At 42.9% G+C, this 16997-nt stretch overlaps 4 protein-coding genes across 5 annotated transcripts; 3 read left to right on the top strand and 1 right to left on the bottom strand.

Annotated features, from left to right (window-relative positions):
* Positions 1–2686: 2686 nt before the first annotated feature.
* Positions 2687–5336, top strand: LOC125527398 (Protein-tyrosine phosphatase-like, PTPLA). The gene is made up of 9 exons (XM_048691906.2): positions 2687–2909; positions 3031–3116; positions 3222–3269; positions 3379–3467; positions 3576–3629; positions 4203–4270; positions 4611–4660; positions 4767–4864; positions 4976–5336. Exons 1-9 carry the CDS (start codon positions 2851–2853, stop codon positions 5078–5080), a joined length of 657 nt encoding a protein of 218 aa, XP_048547863.1. The 5' UTR covers positions 2687–2850; the 3' UTR covers positions 5081–5336.
* A 246-nt stretch (positions 5337–5582) lies between these two features.
* On the top strand, positions 5583–8175 carry LOC125520832 (uncharacterized). The gene is made up of 6 exons (XM_048685864.2): positions 5583–5937; positions 6058–6112; positions 6230–6280; positions 7177–7268; positions 7381–7458; positions 7824–8175. The coding sequence occupies exons 1-6, from the start codon at positions 5882–5884 to the stop codon at positions 7975–7977; spliced, it is 486 nt and encodes a 161-aa protein (XP_048541821.1). The 5' UTR covers positions 5583–5881; the 3' UTR covers positions 7978–8175.
* A 700-nt stretch (positions 8176–8875) lies between these two features.
* On the top strand, positions 8876–11908 carry RIBA3 (monofunctional riboflavin biosynthesis protein RIBA 3). 2 transcript variants are annotated; one of them, XM_048685816.2, is made up of 7 exons: positions 8876–9113; positions 9224–9527; positions 10039–10260; positions 10379–10704; positions 10896–11025; positions 11145–11441; positions 11539–11908. In XM_048685816.2, the coding sequence occupies exons 1-7, from the start codon at positions 9058–9060 to the stop codon at positions 11782–11784; spliced, it is 1581 nt and encodes a 526-aa protein (XP_048541773.1). In that variant the 5' UTR covers positions 8876–9057; the 3' UTR covers positions 11785–11908. The 2 variants fall into 2 exon arrangements, with proteins under 2 accessions (XP_048541773.1, XP_048541781.1); XM_048685824.2 differs by having other exon boundaries at positions 8936–9113; positions 9319–9527.
* LOC125520812 (histone H2B.2) lies at positions 11880–12562 on the bottom strand. The gene has a single exon (XM_048685845.2). It carries the CDS (start codon positions 12469–12471, stop codon positions 12022–12024), a length of 450 nt encoding a protein of 149 aa, XP_048541802.1. The 5' UTR covers positions 12472–12562; the 3' UTR covers positions 11880–12021.
* Positions 12563–16997: the final 4435 nt, after the last annotated feature.

Consider the following 16997-nt stretch of genomic DNA (forward strand, 5'->3'; position numbering starts at 1 on the left):
TATAACATGTTGCACCTAGCACTTCTCCTGAAACTAAAGCCCCTATAAATTTATCTTTGCTACTTCTTCCATCTTTTTGCATATGAACTCCATTCCAACATAGATTTGAACAACATATTAATTCAAACTTCATAATTAAATCTAATGCACATATTTCAACAACATTTCAAACTCAATGTTTTTTTAAATTAAAATTTCAAATCCAAGCACACAATGTGGTTTAAATGAAGTAATAATCCAATAAAACATGATAAAAGTATAACAATCATTTGTCGTGAACTACCCACAAGTTGTCAAAAAGATCATCTTTGAGTTGGTGACTGTGACGAGCTTATTGGTCCTCGATCCTTCAATGGGTTGCGAGGAATCTCTGAATCTTGTTTTTTTTGTTGATGTTCGGGAGATCACCATAGATGTATTGATAGTTCTCCCACTCTTCTCTATCATCCTTGATGATCATGTTCTGCGAGATATACATGTTGTCATGATATGTCGTAGTATCTTAGGGTTTCAATACTCAACAGGCCACAAACAATGAATATTCAATTATGAGCCCGGGCTCATCTGCACCAGGTGAACAGTAAATTCAAGAAAAAGGTGAAAAAATCAAAAAAAATCCAAACTTTTTATTTTGCATGAAAGATGTTCGAGTGCGTGATGTTTGGGAAATTTTTTATCTTGTTTGCTGAGAGCTACTCGGATGTGCAGACACGATGAAATTTGGCATGGACATCACGCACTTGAATGTCTTCTATAAAAAATCCAAATTCTTTTGAATTCTTTTGCTATTATTTTCATTTTAATGTTCACTCATGAGTGCAGGTGCACCCGAGAGCTGAAATGCCGCACCCACAAACAATTGCAAAGCATTTTTGCATCACACCAAAAGCTCTCTTGACAAACTTTCTTGTGGATTCTTGGCACTTTGTGAAGTAAGATTTCTTGTTTGTCGTCCAAGCATTGAGTTGTCTTCACCAATTTGGCACAGGGGAATAGAAGTCATTGGCAAGGTGTAGCCCATGTTGTGGCTATTGACAACATGTTTGCATGTGCAGCTTGGCTGGCAGCTAGCCTTAAGAATAGAGAGCCTTGCAGAACACTGAGGTCATTGTGTGATCCCGGCAATCTGAAATGGGAACGCCAAATCCATATTTTCTCTGATGCAACTTCCTTAAGAAATGTCCTTCTAAGTAGAACTTGCCATGCCACATGACATATTTTCCGTGTCCAATGGATCCAAGCGTCCTCTCTTCACTCTGTGCCATGAGCCTCGTTGTAGCTTCATCGGTGGGTTCCCTCGAGTGGTCCAATTTGAAGATCTTGATCACTTGAGTAAATCTATTCACACTCGAAGATTGTATCTTACCCAATTCGGATGTACTCATTGATGTAGCCGCAACTCCATATGCAATTACTCAAACTTTCATGGTACACTTAACCAATGGACTTGCAATGATTTTTTTCATGTTGCATTCCTTCTTGGTGTGAATCAAGGGTCATGCTTCTCAATAGCTTGTGCAGTGTTTTGAAGAAATCCCTGTGCTTTTTTGAATCGCTACTAAAATCTTATTTGGATACAGTGGATTCGGCGCAAAAGTAATCCTTGGAAAGATCGACATGACCCTCTGCACTACCTCAATGAATGCGACTTTGGCCGAACTGCGAATCAAGTCTCGGTCTCCTTCCATCTTCCACTCGAATGGTTGCAACCACCACCATCTCGAAATTGTTATCTTTTTCTTCCTCCGATGACGAAGAATCATCGAAATACATTTCTCACAACATCTTCATCTAGACAATGTAAAGTTTAATGATCAATTTGAGTGCATAAATGAAAAAAAAAGATTTTTTTATCTTTAGGCGATTTGATAAAAAAATTAGGGAGTGAAGTTTTTTTGGTTGAGGGCCTAGAGATCTTCTAAGATATCGGCCCTCCCTGGCTCCATCAAGCCCTGTATTTAAAAAAATGGAGTTCAAAAAATTATGAAAACTTATACATGTCCTCTATAGATTTGTAATCTTTTGTTAAAAAAATGATGATTTGTAAGCTTCAAAAAATCCAATCCAAAAACAAAAGAAAAAAGTCATTTTTTGATATATGTGTTTGTATTGGGCGCATAGCCGCCTACCAAATTGTGGGGTGCCAATTATTTGGCGGAGGATCGTGGCCATTACTTCGCGCCGACGGTTGATGTAAAAACTGAGCTATTGACTAAAATCTTGGTGCAAATCAAAAAATTAGGCCAACACTTAAATACACACCGACGCCCGGAGTCAACGCTGAAAAAAAAATGATAAGGTAGTTGCTGGCTCCAATCAAAACGGTCCCTTAACCCATTTTCTGGTCAAATGGTAACATGAACGCTAATATAGTGATCATGCTGGAAAATTTTCACACAATATGGCCGTTCAGATCTTACAATACCCTGAAATTGCAATTTCAGCCCATGTTTTTATCAAATCTTGTCAAAAAAAATGAGTGTCCAATTTTTTGGAAAACTTCTGTGAAATCAACACCAATATATTTATTGTTCTGGAAAAGTTTCGCACAATTTGGCCGAACTGGATTTAAAAATACCATGAAATTATAGTTTCAAATTTCAACCCGTTTTTTGATCAAATTATGCCGAAAGGCATCATCGCCCTTCTTCAGTCCTCCCGTCCACTTCAGTCAGTACAGACGACGAGCGACGACGGCGCAGAACCTCAGCCACAGAAACTGCTCCGTCAATACTCATCTGCAGCCACTTCTGGTATCCTAAGGACAAACCCTCTCTGTTCCAACACGAAGCGTCTCGCCGCCTCGGGGAATTCGCCGGCCAGCGGCGAGAACGAAACTTGGCAGCGGCCATGGCGCGCCCCTCGCGGCTCTACCTCCTCGCCTACAACTCCCTCCAGGCCATCGGATGGTAACCAAACCACCTCCGAGCAGCAGCAGCAGCAACAACAGTTGAATTCCCTAATCGCTTGATTCCTTCCGGCCTGTACTAACTAATTCGTCTCTCGATCCCCTTCCTCGTCGAACTGCAGGTCGCTCGCCTTGCTCCGCCTCCTGCCCTGCCTCGCCCCTCCCGTCTCCGTCCGCCCCGCGTACGCCGCCGCCGGCGACCACATATGTGCGTGCGCCCTCCCGCCTCCCCCTAATTTCTATTTTCTCATCTGAATTCTGAATTTCGTGTGGACTGATAACGTTTCTCCGCATTTTCTTGCCGTCTCTGTAGGCTTTCTGCAAACCTGCGCGGTTCTTGAAACGGTCCATGCCGCCGTCGGTGGGGGGATGAACTACTAGCTAGACTTAATCCCGTCTTCTCCTGGATTTCCCCCTTACTATCGATGTGTATGAATTGACTCCAGATGGTTGGCTGTTTGGTTGTTCAGGATTGGTACCCACCTCGCCGTTTCTTGCTTTCCTGCAATGGGGAGGGAGGACTCATTTCATTCTCGCCCTTCTCCGGCAAATCCCTGAGGTGGGGATCAACGCACCAACCAACGGCCTTAACAAACTTCTCGGCTCTTCATATATTTTAGCTCTGTATAGTTTGGCTGATAAGTTCAGTCTGCTATTGCAAATGCAGGTTCAGGGCAGTCCCTCTGTGTTCATAACGTTTATGGCTTGGAGCATATCTGAGGTGTGGCAGAATCACCTCTCGTTTTCTCACTTTTTTATGATTTGTCTTATTCTCACCAAGTCACCAGTAACCACACCAATGGAGAGTGACATTGCTTTTTTACTCTCTTATGTTTGTGATCCACTTGATGGCTATGTTAAGATGCATTGCTCTGATATAACGAGTTACTGCTCTGAAAGCATGTTTTAACATACAACTTTGATTCTTCTCTGAACCCATATATCTGTTGCTAGGCTAATTCGAATTTGTACCATGTTTATAGAGTTAATTTCATATGGCTACAGTAATGTCAGTATCAATGGTGTCACTGTGAAGGGTTGTTCTGTTCATAAAGTTTTTCTTGAGGTATTAACCTGATTGTGTTCAGTTGTTAAGAGAAAATAGACCAGTGATTACTCTTTTAGGGGACACGGACGAGCAAACATAGCAGTATGTGGTATCTTTAGGAATAATTAGTGGTAGAAAAATGGCCCTTATTCAGAATCTTCACAAGATATACGGAGTAGTTCGTAAGGTCCACCTTTTAGGTGAAGTTTTTTGAACCACGCTTAATACATTGTTGTCATTGTGCAGGTCATTCGATACTCTCACTATGCTCTGACCACGTTAAAAGTTTGTCCAGCATGGATGACTTACCTCAGGTTCCATCCCCTAGCAGTGTCAATCCTCACATTTATATTTTGTTTTGATTATAAATGCTGCTCTATCTTATGAGTCATTGCTCGGCATAAACACGTTAAAGTATAACTCACAGCGTAAACTCAACTGATTAGAATAAGACTTCATTATTTTCTGAAAGAACTAGCACATAGAATCTCTTTTATTTGTGAGTATAAAATGGATGGCCTACTATAAACTAGTCATGTCCTATGTGAATTACTTCCCGTTCACAATTTTTTCTGCTCCCCTGTGGTTTTTCAGACCATTGCACCTCAGTTCTCAGATCATACCGCTTTATCTCAAACAACTTCCTACCTGTAGGTACACTGCCTTTATCCCGCTGTATCCAATCGGGGTAGGACCAGGAGAAAGTAAGCTCCGAAACTTTTTCGCACCACATTGTGCGTATAAAAACATTCTTCCTTAATCTAATAATACACTGGTGTGCTCTACTCTCCTTGCTATATCTGCACGCAGTGTGGACTATGTACCAAGCTCTTCCATTTGTGAAGGAGAGGGACCTTTACTCAGGCTTCTTTGCAAAGTTCTCCATGAGCTACCATTCCTTTCTGGTGGTACGTCGACTTCGAATCAGCGAGACTGAATACACCCTGCATCCCTGCTGCCTCTGTTTTATTTTATTATAATGTTCACTTGATTACTTACTGGCAAACATGCGGTGACAGGGTGTGCTGCTGTGCTATCCGCTTCTGTGGCTGAAGCTGTACCTGCATGTGTTCAAGCAGCGCAAGTCCAAGCTGGGAAAGGGGGGCAGGAAGAAACGGGCATGAAAGAAATAGGTTCAGCTCAGCTGCCATTATTTCGCTGAAATTCAGTAGGCGAGCAGGTTGCCAGGGGGATCTTGCAGCTGATGCAGTTGTGGAGGCTTGGCTGAGATGAACAGCAAACTTACTATACTACTAGCAGTTTACTGGGGGTTGATTACCTTTGGAACAGCAATTTATTATACTACTAGCAGTTTACTGGGGGTTGATTACCTTTGGAACAGACTGGTGATCTCTATCAGATTTACTGAATTTGAGTGAAGATGCTGCGCAACTCATGGCTATGACATTTGAGAAAAATATGACAGATTATTTAACGTATGAAAAAAAGTACTGGACTATTTGTGCAGCTAAAAAACAATATCAAACAACTTTTTTTGCTCTTCCACTTTGGTTGCTAGAAACATACTAGTACTACTTAAATACCCCTGTTAATTTTCATTTCCAGAGTTGCAAATCAGTGTGATAATCCTAAGCTGCTTGTGCAATTCAACTGCCAATTATTTTTGAAGTGATTCAATTTCCAGAGTTGCGAATCAATGTGATGGTCAGTGGATGTGGAGTGACAGCAAATAGTCTTACACTTTTTTTTGTTTTTTTAGAGAAAACCTTCTTTTTTTAGAAAAGCGTCTGTACAGTAGCACAGGCCTTGTTAGAAATTGTGGCCTAAACAACGTCCTAATTTTGGGCCCTGAAGGCCCATAACTGAAGCACACAGTCAGAACCAAACAAACGGAGCCTGGCAGGCAGACCCGTCTGATCGCTGACCGCCGGCCACTCTCCGCTCCCGCCGCCGCCGCCGCCGCCATGGGGAACTTCCGCAAGCTTGGCCGCCACGCCGCCCACCGCGTCTCCATGCTCAGGTATCCATCTCTCCGTCCCTGCCGTTCCACCCATCTCCCTTTTGTTTCCGCTCCACCGTCGCTCTCTCCCTGACCCCACGGGCCATGGATGCCCCGCCCCTTCCCGATCCCTCGCTGCAGGACGATGGTGTCGCAGCTGGTGAAGCACGAGCGGATCGAGACCACCGTCGCCAAGGTAGCTTCCTGCCTCATGTTACTCCGGCATTTCGTCGAACACCTTGGAAGGGTGCAGGGTGTCTGCGCCAGGGAATTTCTGCCCTTCTTTTTTATGTGTTGTTTCTTGCCATTTCAGGCGAAGGAGGTGCGGCGGAAAGCAGATCAGATGGTGCAGCTCGGCAAAGATGTACGTCCTTCAGTCGTTTACTAGTATTCAGTATTCACTAATCGCCCGGCCCTACTCCCCCAGTGCCTGCACTACTGAATTTTGACAGTATATTGGATTGTTTAGTGGCGTCTATTTAGGTTAAGTTTACTTGAGTGGTGTAATGAAACCAGCCATCTTGATTAGGTGGATAGGTTGTCCTTGGCAGGGTTGATATCTTGTGCCGCAAACTGTGTAGGAGGCCATTCATGGTTGCTGCTGATAATCGCTATGCCGATAAGGAAAATGGCATGATCTGGACACATTGGCGTATGGAAAGAGAACTTTCACCTAGGTGCAGTTGTCTTATACTCCCTCCATCCGAAAAAGCTTGTCTCTCAAATGGATGTATCTAGCACCAAATTAGTGCTAGATACATCCATTTCAGGAACAAGCTTGGGACAAGCTTTTTCGGACGGAGGGAGTATGAGTTTCTTGTTTCCTGTTGTAGCCTCTCATGGAAACTTATTTGATTGCTGAGGTTTTGACTACCTGAGTAGGTAGATGTTAAGTGTTAGCATTCGTTTGTTTAAGCAAGTGCGGGTGAAACTTCACGGGATCTGCTTTCATGAAGAACTTAGTATGTAATTCAAGGATACCCTGTTTGTCAGTGATGTTAAAGCGGTGATCATCCGAAATGAATTCACACAAATCTGAATGTCACCCTGTAACGATGAAGTTAACGCGAAATGGGTTTCACATACAGAAAATTTTGTTGTGTACTTGAAAATTATATCATTCCACATTCCAGGAGTGTCCCTTGACTTAAATGCCCATGCCCAGATATAGTGCATGATTTCTGTAGTTCTTTCTCATGGAACTTCCGTCGCTGAAATTCCTGCTATACTGATGGTGATGGAGATTCTATTATTTTATAGGGTACACTTGATGCCGCAAGACGTGCCTCGGCATTTGTTCGGGGTGATGACGTCGTTCACAAGTTATTCACAGAGCTTGCGTACCGCTACAAGTAAGTTTTACCTATGTTATGGGTTGGTTTCTATTTTGGTCTGGTTAGCATGGTCAAAAGAACCTCTCAAGCTATATCTTATGTATCTTTGTTATTTTCTACTTATATCTAGGGATCGAGCTGGTGGGTATACAAGACTATTGCGAACCAGGATACGAATTGGCGATGCTGCACCAATGGCTTACATCGAGTATGTTTGTACTCCATATACCTTACTGCACAAAATCATAGTTTAATTTTTTTTTAAATACTTTCACTGTTTGTGTTGACTATGTTTGGGTCTTCACATTCAAGTAGTGTGCTTTCACTACATGGTGCTAGTTAGTTCTCTTTGTGTATTCGTATTGTATAATAAAATTAGATTGAGGTCTGAATTTGCTTATAAAAAAATATTTTCAAAGAAATGGTGATGTTATGACATGAAAAAAAAGTTGATTTCCCATCTCTCTCACTCTGGTAAATGAACCGACTTTCAATAAAGAACATGCAGCAGAGAAACAAACTATATGCCATGGTGAGATTGAATTCAACATCTGTTGGCAATGTCATACACAGGTTTGTCGACCGGGAGAATGAACTTCGAGAGGCCAAACCTGCGACTCCACCGCCACCCCAGTGTGCCCCTCTTGATCCATGGACCAAGTCCCGTGCCAGCCAACAGTGGGCAGGGCCTAAAGTCAGCCAGAACTCCAAAACAGAAGGGCTATGAGAACCAAAAGCATTGTTTATCTTTGTTTTGTGTTTCTGAGATTTTTTTTCATCTTTAGACGCGCTAATTAGGAGATCCATTCTGTAAGAGACTAAAAACTTATGTTTCCACATGATATCTATATTATTTGTCAAGACTCAAGAATCATTGTGACTAGAAATTGTTGCTGATGTGTTAAGAGTTCATGCTTACCGATCATTGACAGGGTGGAGTTTGTCATGTTCATATCATAGCTTCGACGTGGCCATGTTGGCAATGCCCGACGAAGCTTTTTTGCCGCCCTTGGGTATCCTGAGACTTTCCATAATCCCGTGATATGAAGATGTAATGCGGCCATGTTGGCACTTTGCTCTGTTGTTCTGAATTCGTATGGTTAAGACTCGGAACTGATCCTGAATTGCAAATGGTGTCTTACGATCTCGAGAAAGCTGAGCTCCCTTCCGATCAGTTTACGTTCTTTCTCACTTCAGCCACCCTCGAGGTGCAGGCAGTCTACCAAATCGTCGAGCCCAGTAGCCTCATTTACCTTCTTATTCAGTAAAACGTAGGCAAATTCTGTGAGCCTGTAACCATATTGTGCCTCTGAAAGGGAAGGCGGTCAATTTTGCAACTCAAGAAGTTTTAACCTCAGTCTTTTGTTTACTGGGACACCTGAACCTCTATTCCGTTAATGTGACCCGCGACGATGCTTCATGTGAAAAAATAAGTACATTGACCTGAGACGTTTATACGTATTCGGGAGAAAACATCCAAAATTTCAGGCTAGGGCGTACAGTTTGCCTGTCATTTTCAGGTGCAACATCTACTACATTTGACCCTTAACTAGACCCACAAGGAAAGAATGAAGGGAAAAAGGATGTGCTATCTTGGCATCACCTGAACCATGTGGCTGCTTCTATCTTGCAGCTCAGAAACATGTGGCCAGTTTAGCTACACCTTTGCGTAGGTTTTCTTCTGTTATCCACATGACCAGATAAGTCCAAGCGATAGGCTGAGATTTGTCACGACGATGCAGGCGATAGAGGTATATAAACATATTTCGTAGCTGATTTCAGAAGATCGGTTAACGGGGATCGCCAGATGGACTGCGTTCTTCTGAGCTCACACTTGTCGTCCCATGCCACTGTTAACGCAAGGTAAAATTCTTACTTTCCTTTTCCTCTGTCGCTGGAGATCTTGCCGGGAACGAAGAATTTCGTGAATTTTCTCTGTGATTGCCATCTGTGCTGACTTTGGATTCCTGCAGGCTTCAGCAATGCTCTGTTAGTCTCAACAGTATAGGATTTGCAGTTATCAGAAAGGGATGCTTAAGATTAAGGTGCTATGCAATTGGTGATGCAGGGCGTCGAAATGATCCTTTGAACGAGAACAAGAATGGGCCCATTTCACAAGAACTAAACGGGTCCAGTGCTTCCTTCACAACTGTTGGTGCTGAAATCACTCAAGAAACAGGAGATTTCTTTAGTAGTGATGCCGAGGGTGACCCTGATAAACCGACGGAGGGTTTCTCCTCGATCGAGGATGCTATAAATTCGCTGCGGGAGGGAAAGGTAGGGAAAAAGAAATTCCTGATTTTCTGAACACAGATAGTTTTATTCATGTAACTCTTGTACATAGGCCCTGCTTGATCATGCCCATCTTTTTTTTTGGGGTGCTTAAAGATATGCCGAACTGTACTACCTTCCAGCCTCCATTATTCATTTCATCTTGTAGATGACAAGATGAATGAATCACACTTGCCTATTCTCCCAAGCAACCGTAGTTGTAAACTTGTACTATGAGTAATTGAGTACCTTCATGTAAAGCAGACTCCAAAGCTATGCTTGGACTATCAAGGATGTCTGAATGACTGCCTTTTTTCAAATCGCCAGTGAGCAAGGTGATTGCTGTAATCAAAATTATATGATGAACAATGTCAATGTCAATATCATGATATTCGATATACTGCATTTTCATGTAGCAAGTTGCTTGCTTCAAAATCCAGGGCCTTCAAATGAATTATCACCTTTTTTCAAACGTAGTTGACTTTAGTTACAAGGTTAACTATTCATTCTTCTCCAGTTTGTTATTGCCGTAGATGACGAGAAGGGTGACAACGAAGGGGATCTTATCATGGCAGCCGATCAAGCCAGCCCAGAATCAATTGCATTCATGATCAGAAATGGTTCCGGCATCATCTCAGTGGGCATGAAGGAAGAGGACCTAGAAAGGTTGATGCTTCCTATGATGTCTCCGGTCACGGAAATTGGTGACATTTCAGCTGTTGCTTCCACAGTGACAGTGGTAAAAATCTTATGATCAATAACCTTTGTTGCAGGGACTATACAATCACTGATTGATGAGGTTTGTAATCCTTACTTAAGAAAGTAACTAGAAGCATTGTTTTTTCCCATCTATTTAGGATGCGAGAGTGGGCATATCCACTGGTGTATCAGCTGCAGACAGGGCAAAGACCATCCTTGCTCTGGCCTCCCCTGACTCCAAGCCCAGTGATCTCAGAAGGCCAGGCCACATATTCCCCCTCAAGTACCGGAATGGAGGCGTGCTAAAAAGAGCCGGGCACACCGAGGCGTCGGTGGATCTTGTCGCATTGGCCGGCTTACGCCCTGTATCTGTCCTTTCAACCATCATCGACCCGAAGGACGGCTCGATGGCATCAACACAAGCGCTGAAACAGATGGCTTTGGAGCATGATGTCCCGATTGTTTCGATCGCTGATCTCATCCGGTTAGTATGCCTTAAGGTGAAGCCTTTGTGAACTTATTACCTGTTTTATTCTGATTTGGATAGTACTGTTTGAACCGCTCTCCAAGATCAAGCAGATAAATGAAATGAAATGTGATTAGGTTAGGATAATTACATCCTCCAGATACCCCTTTTGATACGATCTCATTTTCGGTATGTTGTTGTAAATTCAGGTACAGGAGGAAAAGGGAGAAGCTGGTGGAATTGATCGCTGTATCTCGTTTGCCTACTAAATGGGGCCTATTCCGTGCTTACTGCTACCAATCCAAGCTGGATGGAACTGAGCACATCGCTGTTGCAAAGGTAATGAAATTCTTGTTGTGTTTCTCTGACAGAACGATCAGAGCAGAAACCAGTGAGCCACTCGTTTGATTGTGCGATTCAATCCCCAGCGATCTTTATCGTTTGTGGCAAATGTGTAGGGTGATATTGGCGATGGAGAAGACGTGCTGGTGAGGGTGCATTCAGAGTGCCTGACCGGCGACATCCTCGGCTCCGCCCGCTGCGACTGTGGCGAGCAGCTGGACCTGGCGATGCAGCTGATCGAGAAGGCCGGCCGCGGCGTCCTCGTGTACCTACGCGGACATGAAGGCCGAGGCATCGGGCTCGGCCAGAAGCTCCGCGCCTACAACCTGCAGGACCAAGGCAGCGACACGGTGGAGGCCAACGTCGAGCTCGGCCTCGCCATCGACTCCCGCGAGTACGGCATCGGCGCCCAGGTTCGTACTTGAATTCTCCATGGCGGATTTAACATTCTTGGGAAGGATTGATGTGTTCTTGATGATTGATGGTGGTGAATTTCGCTGTCCATTTCAGATTCTCAGGGACATTGGCGTGCGCACGATGCGGCTGATGACGAACAACCCGGCCAAATTCGTGGGGCTCAAGGGGTACGGGCTCGCGGTGGTGGGCCGGGTCCCGGTGATCTCGCCGATCACAAAGGAGAACCAGAAATACCTCGAGACCAAGAGGACCAAGATGGGGCACCTCTACGGCTCCGACCTCCCCGGAGGCCTCCTCAAGGAATTCCTCAACCCTACGGAAGACAACGCCACGAACTAATTATACACCCACCACACGATCCACGGATCATTTGGTTTCTTTTAACTTCATTTCTTTCTGATATACAACGATCGAACGAGAATTGAGACGAAATATTGCAACCAATCTGTAGCGATTCCATTCATCCATTGTTCATTGTAACAAACGAAAACAATTACAAACTACGAGCCTCGATCCCCGGGGCCAAGACGATCATCAAACGCGAGGAGACGAGAGAGAAGGGCGGGGGACGAGCGTCTAGGAGGAGGTGAACTTGGTGACGGCCTTGGTGCCCTCGGAGACAGCGTGCTTGGCGAGCTCGCCGGGGAGGACGAGGCGGACGGAGGTCTGGATCTCGCGGGAGGTGATGGTGGGCTTCTTGTTGTACCGGGCGAGCTTGGCGGCCTCCTGCGCGAGCTTCTCGAAGATGTCGTTGATGAAGGAGTTCATGATGGACATGGCCTTGGAGGAGATGCCGATGTCCGGGTGCACCTGTTTCAGCACCTTGAAGATGTAGATCTTGTACGTCTCCAAGCTCTTCTTGGCCTTCTTCTTGGCCTTCTTGTCCGAGCCGCCGCCGCCGCCGCCCTCCTTGGCCGCCGGCAGCCGCTTCTCCGCCTTGGGCTTCTTCTCCCCCTTGGGCGCCTTCTCCGCCTTCTCCTCCGCCGGCTTCTTCTCCGCGGGCTTCTTCTCCGCCTTGGGCGCCATCGCGGACGGATCGAGAGGTGGCTGGCTGGTTGCGACGGGGAGGAGGACGATGATCGGAGAGGGCGCTGGTGATGGTTTGCGGTGGGATGAGATGGGAATTGGATTTATAGAGGGGCGCGGGGGGGGGGGGGGGGGGGGGTGATTGGTGGAGGGGGTGAGGGCGCGGATCGGTGAGGTGGAAGGATCTCAGGCGTCCGATGTGGTTGACGGTGAGGATTGAGACGCGTGGGGAAGAGTTATTGGCTGGTGGGAGGTCGAGCGCGGATCTCTGGGCGGTTTAGGCGGTGAGCGCGAATTTTGGGCGCCGAATGGAGGCGGCGATGGATTTTTGCCCGTTCTCGGGTTTCCTTAATCCACCGTCAAAAGTCTACACAATATGGAGTTTATACACCAAAAGAAAAGAAAAATATATCGTTTATACACGTAGAAATTGAAAAGAAAATCGTTGCAGGTAAATACAAGGATTCGTGCATGCTCTACACAAGTATTGATTTCCATGCCTCCTTGGTGGCGCATCTCACCTTAGTAGTGGCATTTCCATGCCTCTCTCCCTCTATGGCGGGTTTGAAGATGGAGAGGAATCCACCGATGGCTCCGCCCAACAATGACAGCGGTGTCACATCCATGTTATTCTTTCACGTTGGTGGCGTTCATCTCTTTCATGTCGCATGATGAACTTATCAATATTTTTCGTGAGCCCTGGAAAATCTCCACACAACTACCAGTGGGTATGCCTTATTGTTGTTTCTCTCATTGTTTTATCGGATGTCCCCGAAGGGACCTCTCATTGTTCTATAGTGCCCTTCGTTTACACTCCACCTTGGGCCAAGACTAGCCCTGTGCAGTGATAATTTCATTGGGGGCACTCTCTACGATCATGTCACATCACCATCATCACTATTTCTCGCCTCTTCCATCGGCAATGATCACTCTTCTGGTGTAAAATTGTACTTCTGTTTCGTGCACGCTTGTCGAGCCAGACCTTCCATGTATTCATTTTCACTCTAGGGATATGACCAACCTTCCCCTGATTTGTCGGATGTAGATGGTACTGGTTGGTAATGGCACGACTCCTTGACGTGACTACCCGTGGTCTTCCCCTGACGGTGGTTTTGGTGTTGTCCTTCTCGAGTGGTATCCTTCGTAGTTTGCCTCTCTATTGTCTCTGACGCGATGTGTTGCCTCAACAACTTTCTCTTTGTTTCTTGTGGTGTCCTATATGTGTTTATGACATCACATGTGCCGCATCGAACGACCACCTAGGTCCATCTGATGTCTATAAGGCTGATCATTGTGTTGCGTTATAATTTTGTACCTGGCCTTTTTTGTGTGTTTTTATGTACTTGCCTCGGCCCCCCTAAGGATGTTTAGGCTTTCAACTTGTTTTTCTTTATAGACTGCATCATTTTTCCAAAATGAGACCATATTCAGGTGGTGCGCTTCCCTTGTTCCCCGTGATGGTTATTTTTAAAAAAGGTTAAAAAACATAAATGAGGTGTAGCTTCTATATCTAAATAGCTAGCCCTACGCATAAAAAATGCCCACGTCAACATGAAAACACCCATGAAAAATTCTGTTATGTTATTTTATAAATATTTTACAACTGTACAATAAACAAACACAAGAAAACCACATGTATTTTCAGTTTTAGTGCTCATATTACTCTAAATATGCATGCTTCATACAACCAAATTTTATTAACATGTAATGCAAAACATTCCCACAACAACATATAGGTTATCATATTGTTGATAAAAAAGGGCACCTGTTTACGGCTGGGGAAAAAAAATCTGAAAGAAACTAAGATAAAATAAAAGGTGAAGTTTTCCTGAGGAGGAACGGATTAAAAACATTAGTATTATATAAAAGAATAAAGAAAATAAAAAACTTAAAATAATTGATGACAAAAAATTGCATAGAAATTGCAATTTTTATTAAAAAAATAAGCATATAATATAGTGGATTTTTTCTCTAGTATAATTTTTCCACATGTCATACAGTAGTCCATGTATACGTTGGAGATTAAAAAAATTGATCTCATATCGATGGCATCACGCCATGCGGATGTATATATAACACACCGAAGATGAATTAAATTTTCTATTGATATCACGCATGCAGCGCACACGCACGCACATGAACGATATCGATATGCATGCGTGCACATGACACGCATGAACGCACAAGCCCAAGCGCGCACACGTACACACATAACATGCGCGCATGTGTACACACGCCCGCATGCACATGCATACACGTACATGTGAAGAAAGAAAGTAAAAAAACCATACACATCCATGTAATTAACTGAAGACACTGACAAGATAGATAGAGAGAGTGAACTTTTAGATTTTTTTGCTCATAAGTATAGTCTGAGATTTTTTTTCAAAGGTGAGGCTCAATAGAATTGTTAGGGATGAGGAGGTTAAGTGGATTCAAAGAGCTCAAGAGCGAGATCTTCTATCGCGTAATGCTCCTTCTTCTTATCTTATGGCGAAAGTAAAATGGTAGGAGGAGAAGAAATCATATTGTATCTCGAAAAGAAGGGGGTAGAAGGGATGCTAACTTGTTAAAACATCTACTGATTTTTATAAGGAGTTGTTTGGGACTGAAAATAGTGGAAGATTTGTTTGCTTGGAAGTTCCAATTTTCTGTGTGTTAGATGATGTGGATAGAGATAAATTAGTGGTTGAGTTTAGTTTAGAAGAAAAATAGAGTTGCTTTATTTCAAATGAATCATAATAAACCTTCTGGTCCGGATGGTTTCCCAGTAGAATTTTATTATCATTATTTGAATATGTTGGGAAAGGTTCTTTTTCAATTATTCAATGATTTTTTATGGGAGGATCGATTTGGCTAGATTAAATTATGGTGTGATTACTTTAGTTCCTAAATGCTCTAGGGCTAATATGCTTAAGATGTATATACCCATTTGTATTACTAAGGTGATTAATAACGGAACTGTTGAATATTATTGATCCTATTCAGGTAGCTTTTATTAAGAATAGATTTATTTTGTTTTACATGAAGTTTTACGTGAGATTCATAGAAGAAAGATAACATGGTTCTTTTTAAGATAGACTTTGAGAAAGCATATGACAAAATTAACTAGGGTTTTATATTTTGTGTTCTTGAGATGAAAGGTTTCCTTGTTAAATATATTAATTGGATTAAGCGGATAGTTCAAAGCGGTGGCATTGCAGTAATGGTAAATGGTCATGTGAGATGTGAGTAAGTATTTTAGGACATGTAAAGGATTAATGGGGGGGGGGGGGGGGGGCTCTTTCCCCCATCTTATTTAATATTGCTATTGATGTTCTACATATTTTAGTGAGTAGAGCTAGAGAACAACTTATTAGAGGTGTCGCGTCTAGGTTAATAGAAGAAGGCTTTACTATGATACAGTATATGGATGACATTGATCTAGCTAGCACTAGAAATATAAAAGATATTGTCTGCTTGTTTGAACATTTTTTAGGTACGAAGATTAATTTTGATGAAAGTGAAGTTTGTTGTTTTGGTGAGGCTAAGGATAGAGAACATTTGTTAGAGACATTTTTACTTGTGTAAGTGGTGATTTACCCATTATATATTTAGGTATTCCTCCACATAATGTCAAAGTAAGGAATAGTGATTGGAACATGGGGTAAAATGGATAAAAAGTTGGGTACTTGGCAGGGTAACTTTCTGGGCTATGGTGTTAAATTAATCTTGCTTAGAACTTGTTTAACTAGTACCTTATTTTATGATTTCAATGTCCATTTTGCCTAAAGGACCTTTACATAAGTTGGAATTCTAGATGAGAAGTTTTTTTTGGCAGGAGGATGATAAGTCCAATAAATATAACCTTATGTGCTGGAAAGGTGGGTGCCAACCTATAGATAGGGGGATTTGGGGGTAGTTGACCTTCAAGTAATGATTTTTTGCTTATTAAGTAAATGGTTTTGGAAACTAGAGAATAGTGAGGGGTTATGGCAGACTGATATTAGGAGGAAATACTGCGGTAATTTTTTGTTTGCTAGTGTTAGGGCTCCAGCTTCCCTGTAAAGGTATAAGTATGGTACGTCTCCTGATATACCATGGACCCTAGTAAATTTTCATGTCCAAATGTATAAATTTATTCCCATTTTCTGGTTCAAATGCATGTCGTTGCCTTACTAAATAAATAAAAAATCAACATCAAATATAACTAAGTTTAAAGTCCAGTTAGCGTCTCCGATCATGAAAACATCTCATTCCTCAAATATGAAATTACATATCCATGACTTGTGGCGGAACATGTTCCATTAAGAAGTAATACAATCTTTTCTTTTTTTAGAGAGAAAAAGTAACTACAATCAATCAAGAATTCTATTTAAAAAATGTCATGGTTAGTTTTGCAATGGATTTGTATGTTGCTCCAGTATGTCATTTTGTACAGGTCACACGATTTACTTTCGTTTCCAAATGTGCATGAATGCAACGTACACCAAAAATACTTCGAAAAGAAAAAGTACAAAAAATATGATGACTCCAGACAAAAATTT

Source organism: Triticum urartu, chromosome 1A (genome assembly GCF_056163025.1).
Source record: "Triticum urartu cultivar PI428250 chromosome 1A, HENAU_Tu73, whole genome shotgun sequence".
Classification (NCBI taxonomy): domain Eukaryota; kingdom Viridiplantae; phylum Streptophyta; class Magnoliopsida; order Poales; family Poaceae; genus Triticum; species Triticum urartu.

Bases quoted from the DNA above. Each gene is read 5' to 3' on its own strand.
- LOC125520812 (XM_048685845.2), bottom strand. From the start codon at position 12,471: ATGGCGCCCAAGGCGGAGAAGAAGCCCGCGGAGAAGAAGCCGGCGGAG.
- LOC125520832 (XM_048685864.2), top strand. From the start codon at position 5,882: ATGGGGAACTTCCGCAAGCTTGGCCGCCACGCCGCCCACCGCGTCTCC. The intron at 6,281-7,176 runs GTACGTCCTTCA...ATTATTTTATAG, and splicing joins TGGTGCAGCTCGGCAAAGAT to GGTACACTTGATGCCGCAAG. The intron at 7,269-7,380 runs GTAAGTTTTACC...ACTTATATCTAG, and splicing joins GAGCTTGCGTACCGCTACAA to GGATCGAGCTGGTGGGTATA.
- LOC125527398 (XM_048691906.2), top strand. From the start codon at position 2,851: ATGGCGCGCCCCTCGCGGCTCTACCTCCTCGCCTACAACTCCCTCCAG. The intron at 3,468-3,575 runs GTGGGGATCAAC...TTGCAAATGCAG, and splicing joins TTCTCCGGCAAATCCCTGAG to GTTCAGGGCAGTCCCTCTGT. The intron at 3,630-4,202 runs GTGTGGCAGAAT...GTCATTGTGCAG, and splicing joins TGGCTTGGAGCATATCTGAG to GTCATTCGATACTCTCACTA.
- RIBA3 (XM_048685816.2), top strand. From the start codon at position 9,058: ATGGACTGCGTTCTTCTGAGCTCACACTTGTCGTCCCATGCCACTGTT. The intron at 9,114-9,223 runs GTAAAATTCTTA...GGATTCCTGCAG, and splicing joins CATGCCACTGTTAACGCAAG to GCTTCAGCAATGCTCTGTTA. The intron at 11,442-11,538 runs GTTCGTACTTGA...TGTCCATTTCAG, and splicing joins AGTACGGCATCGGCGCCCAG to ATTCTCAGGGACATTGGCGT.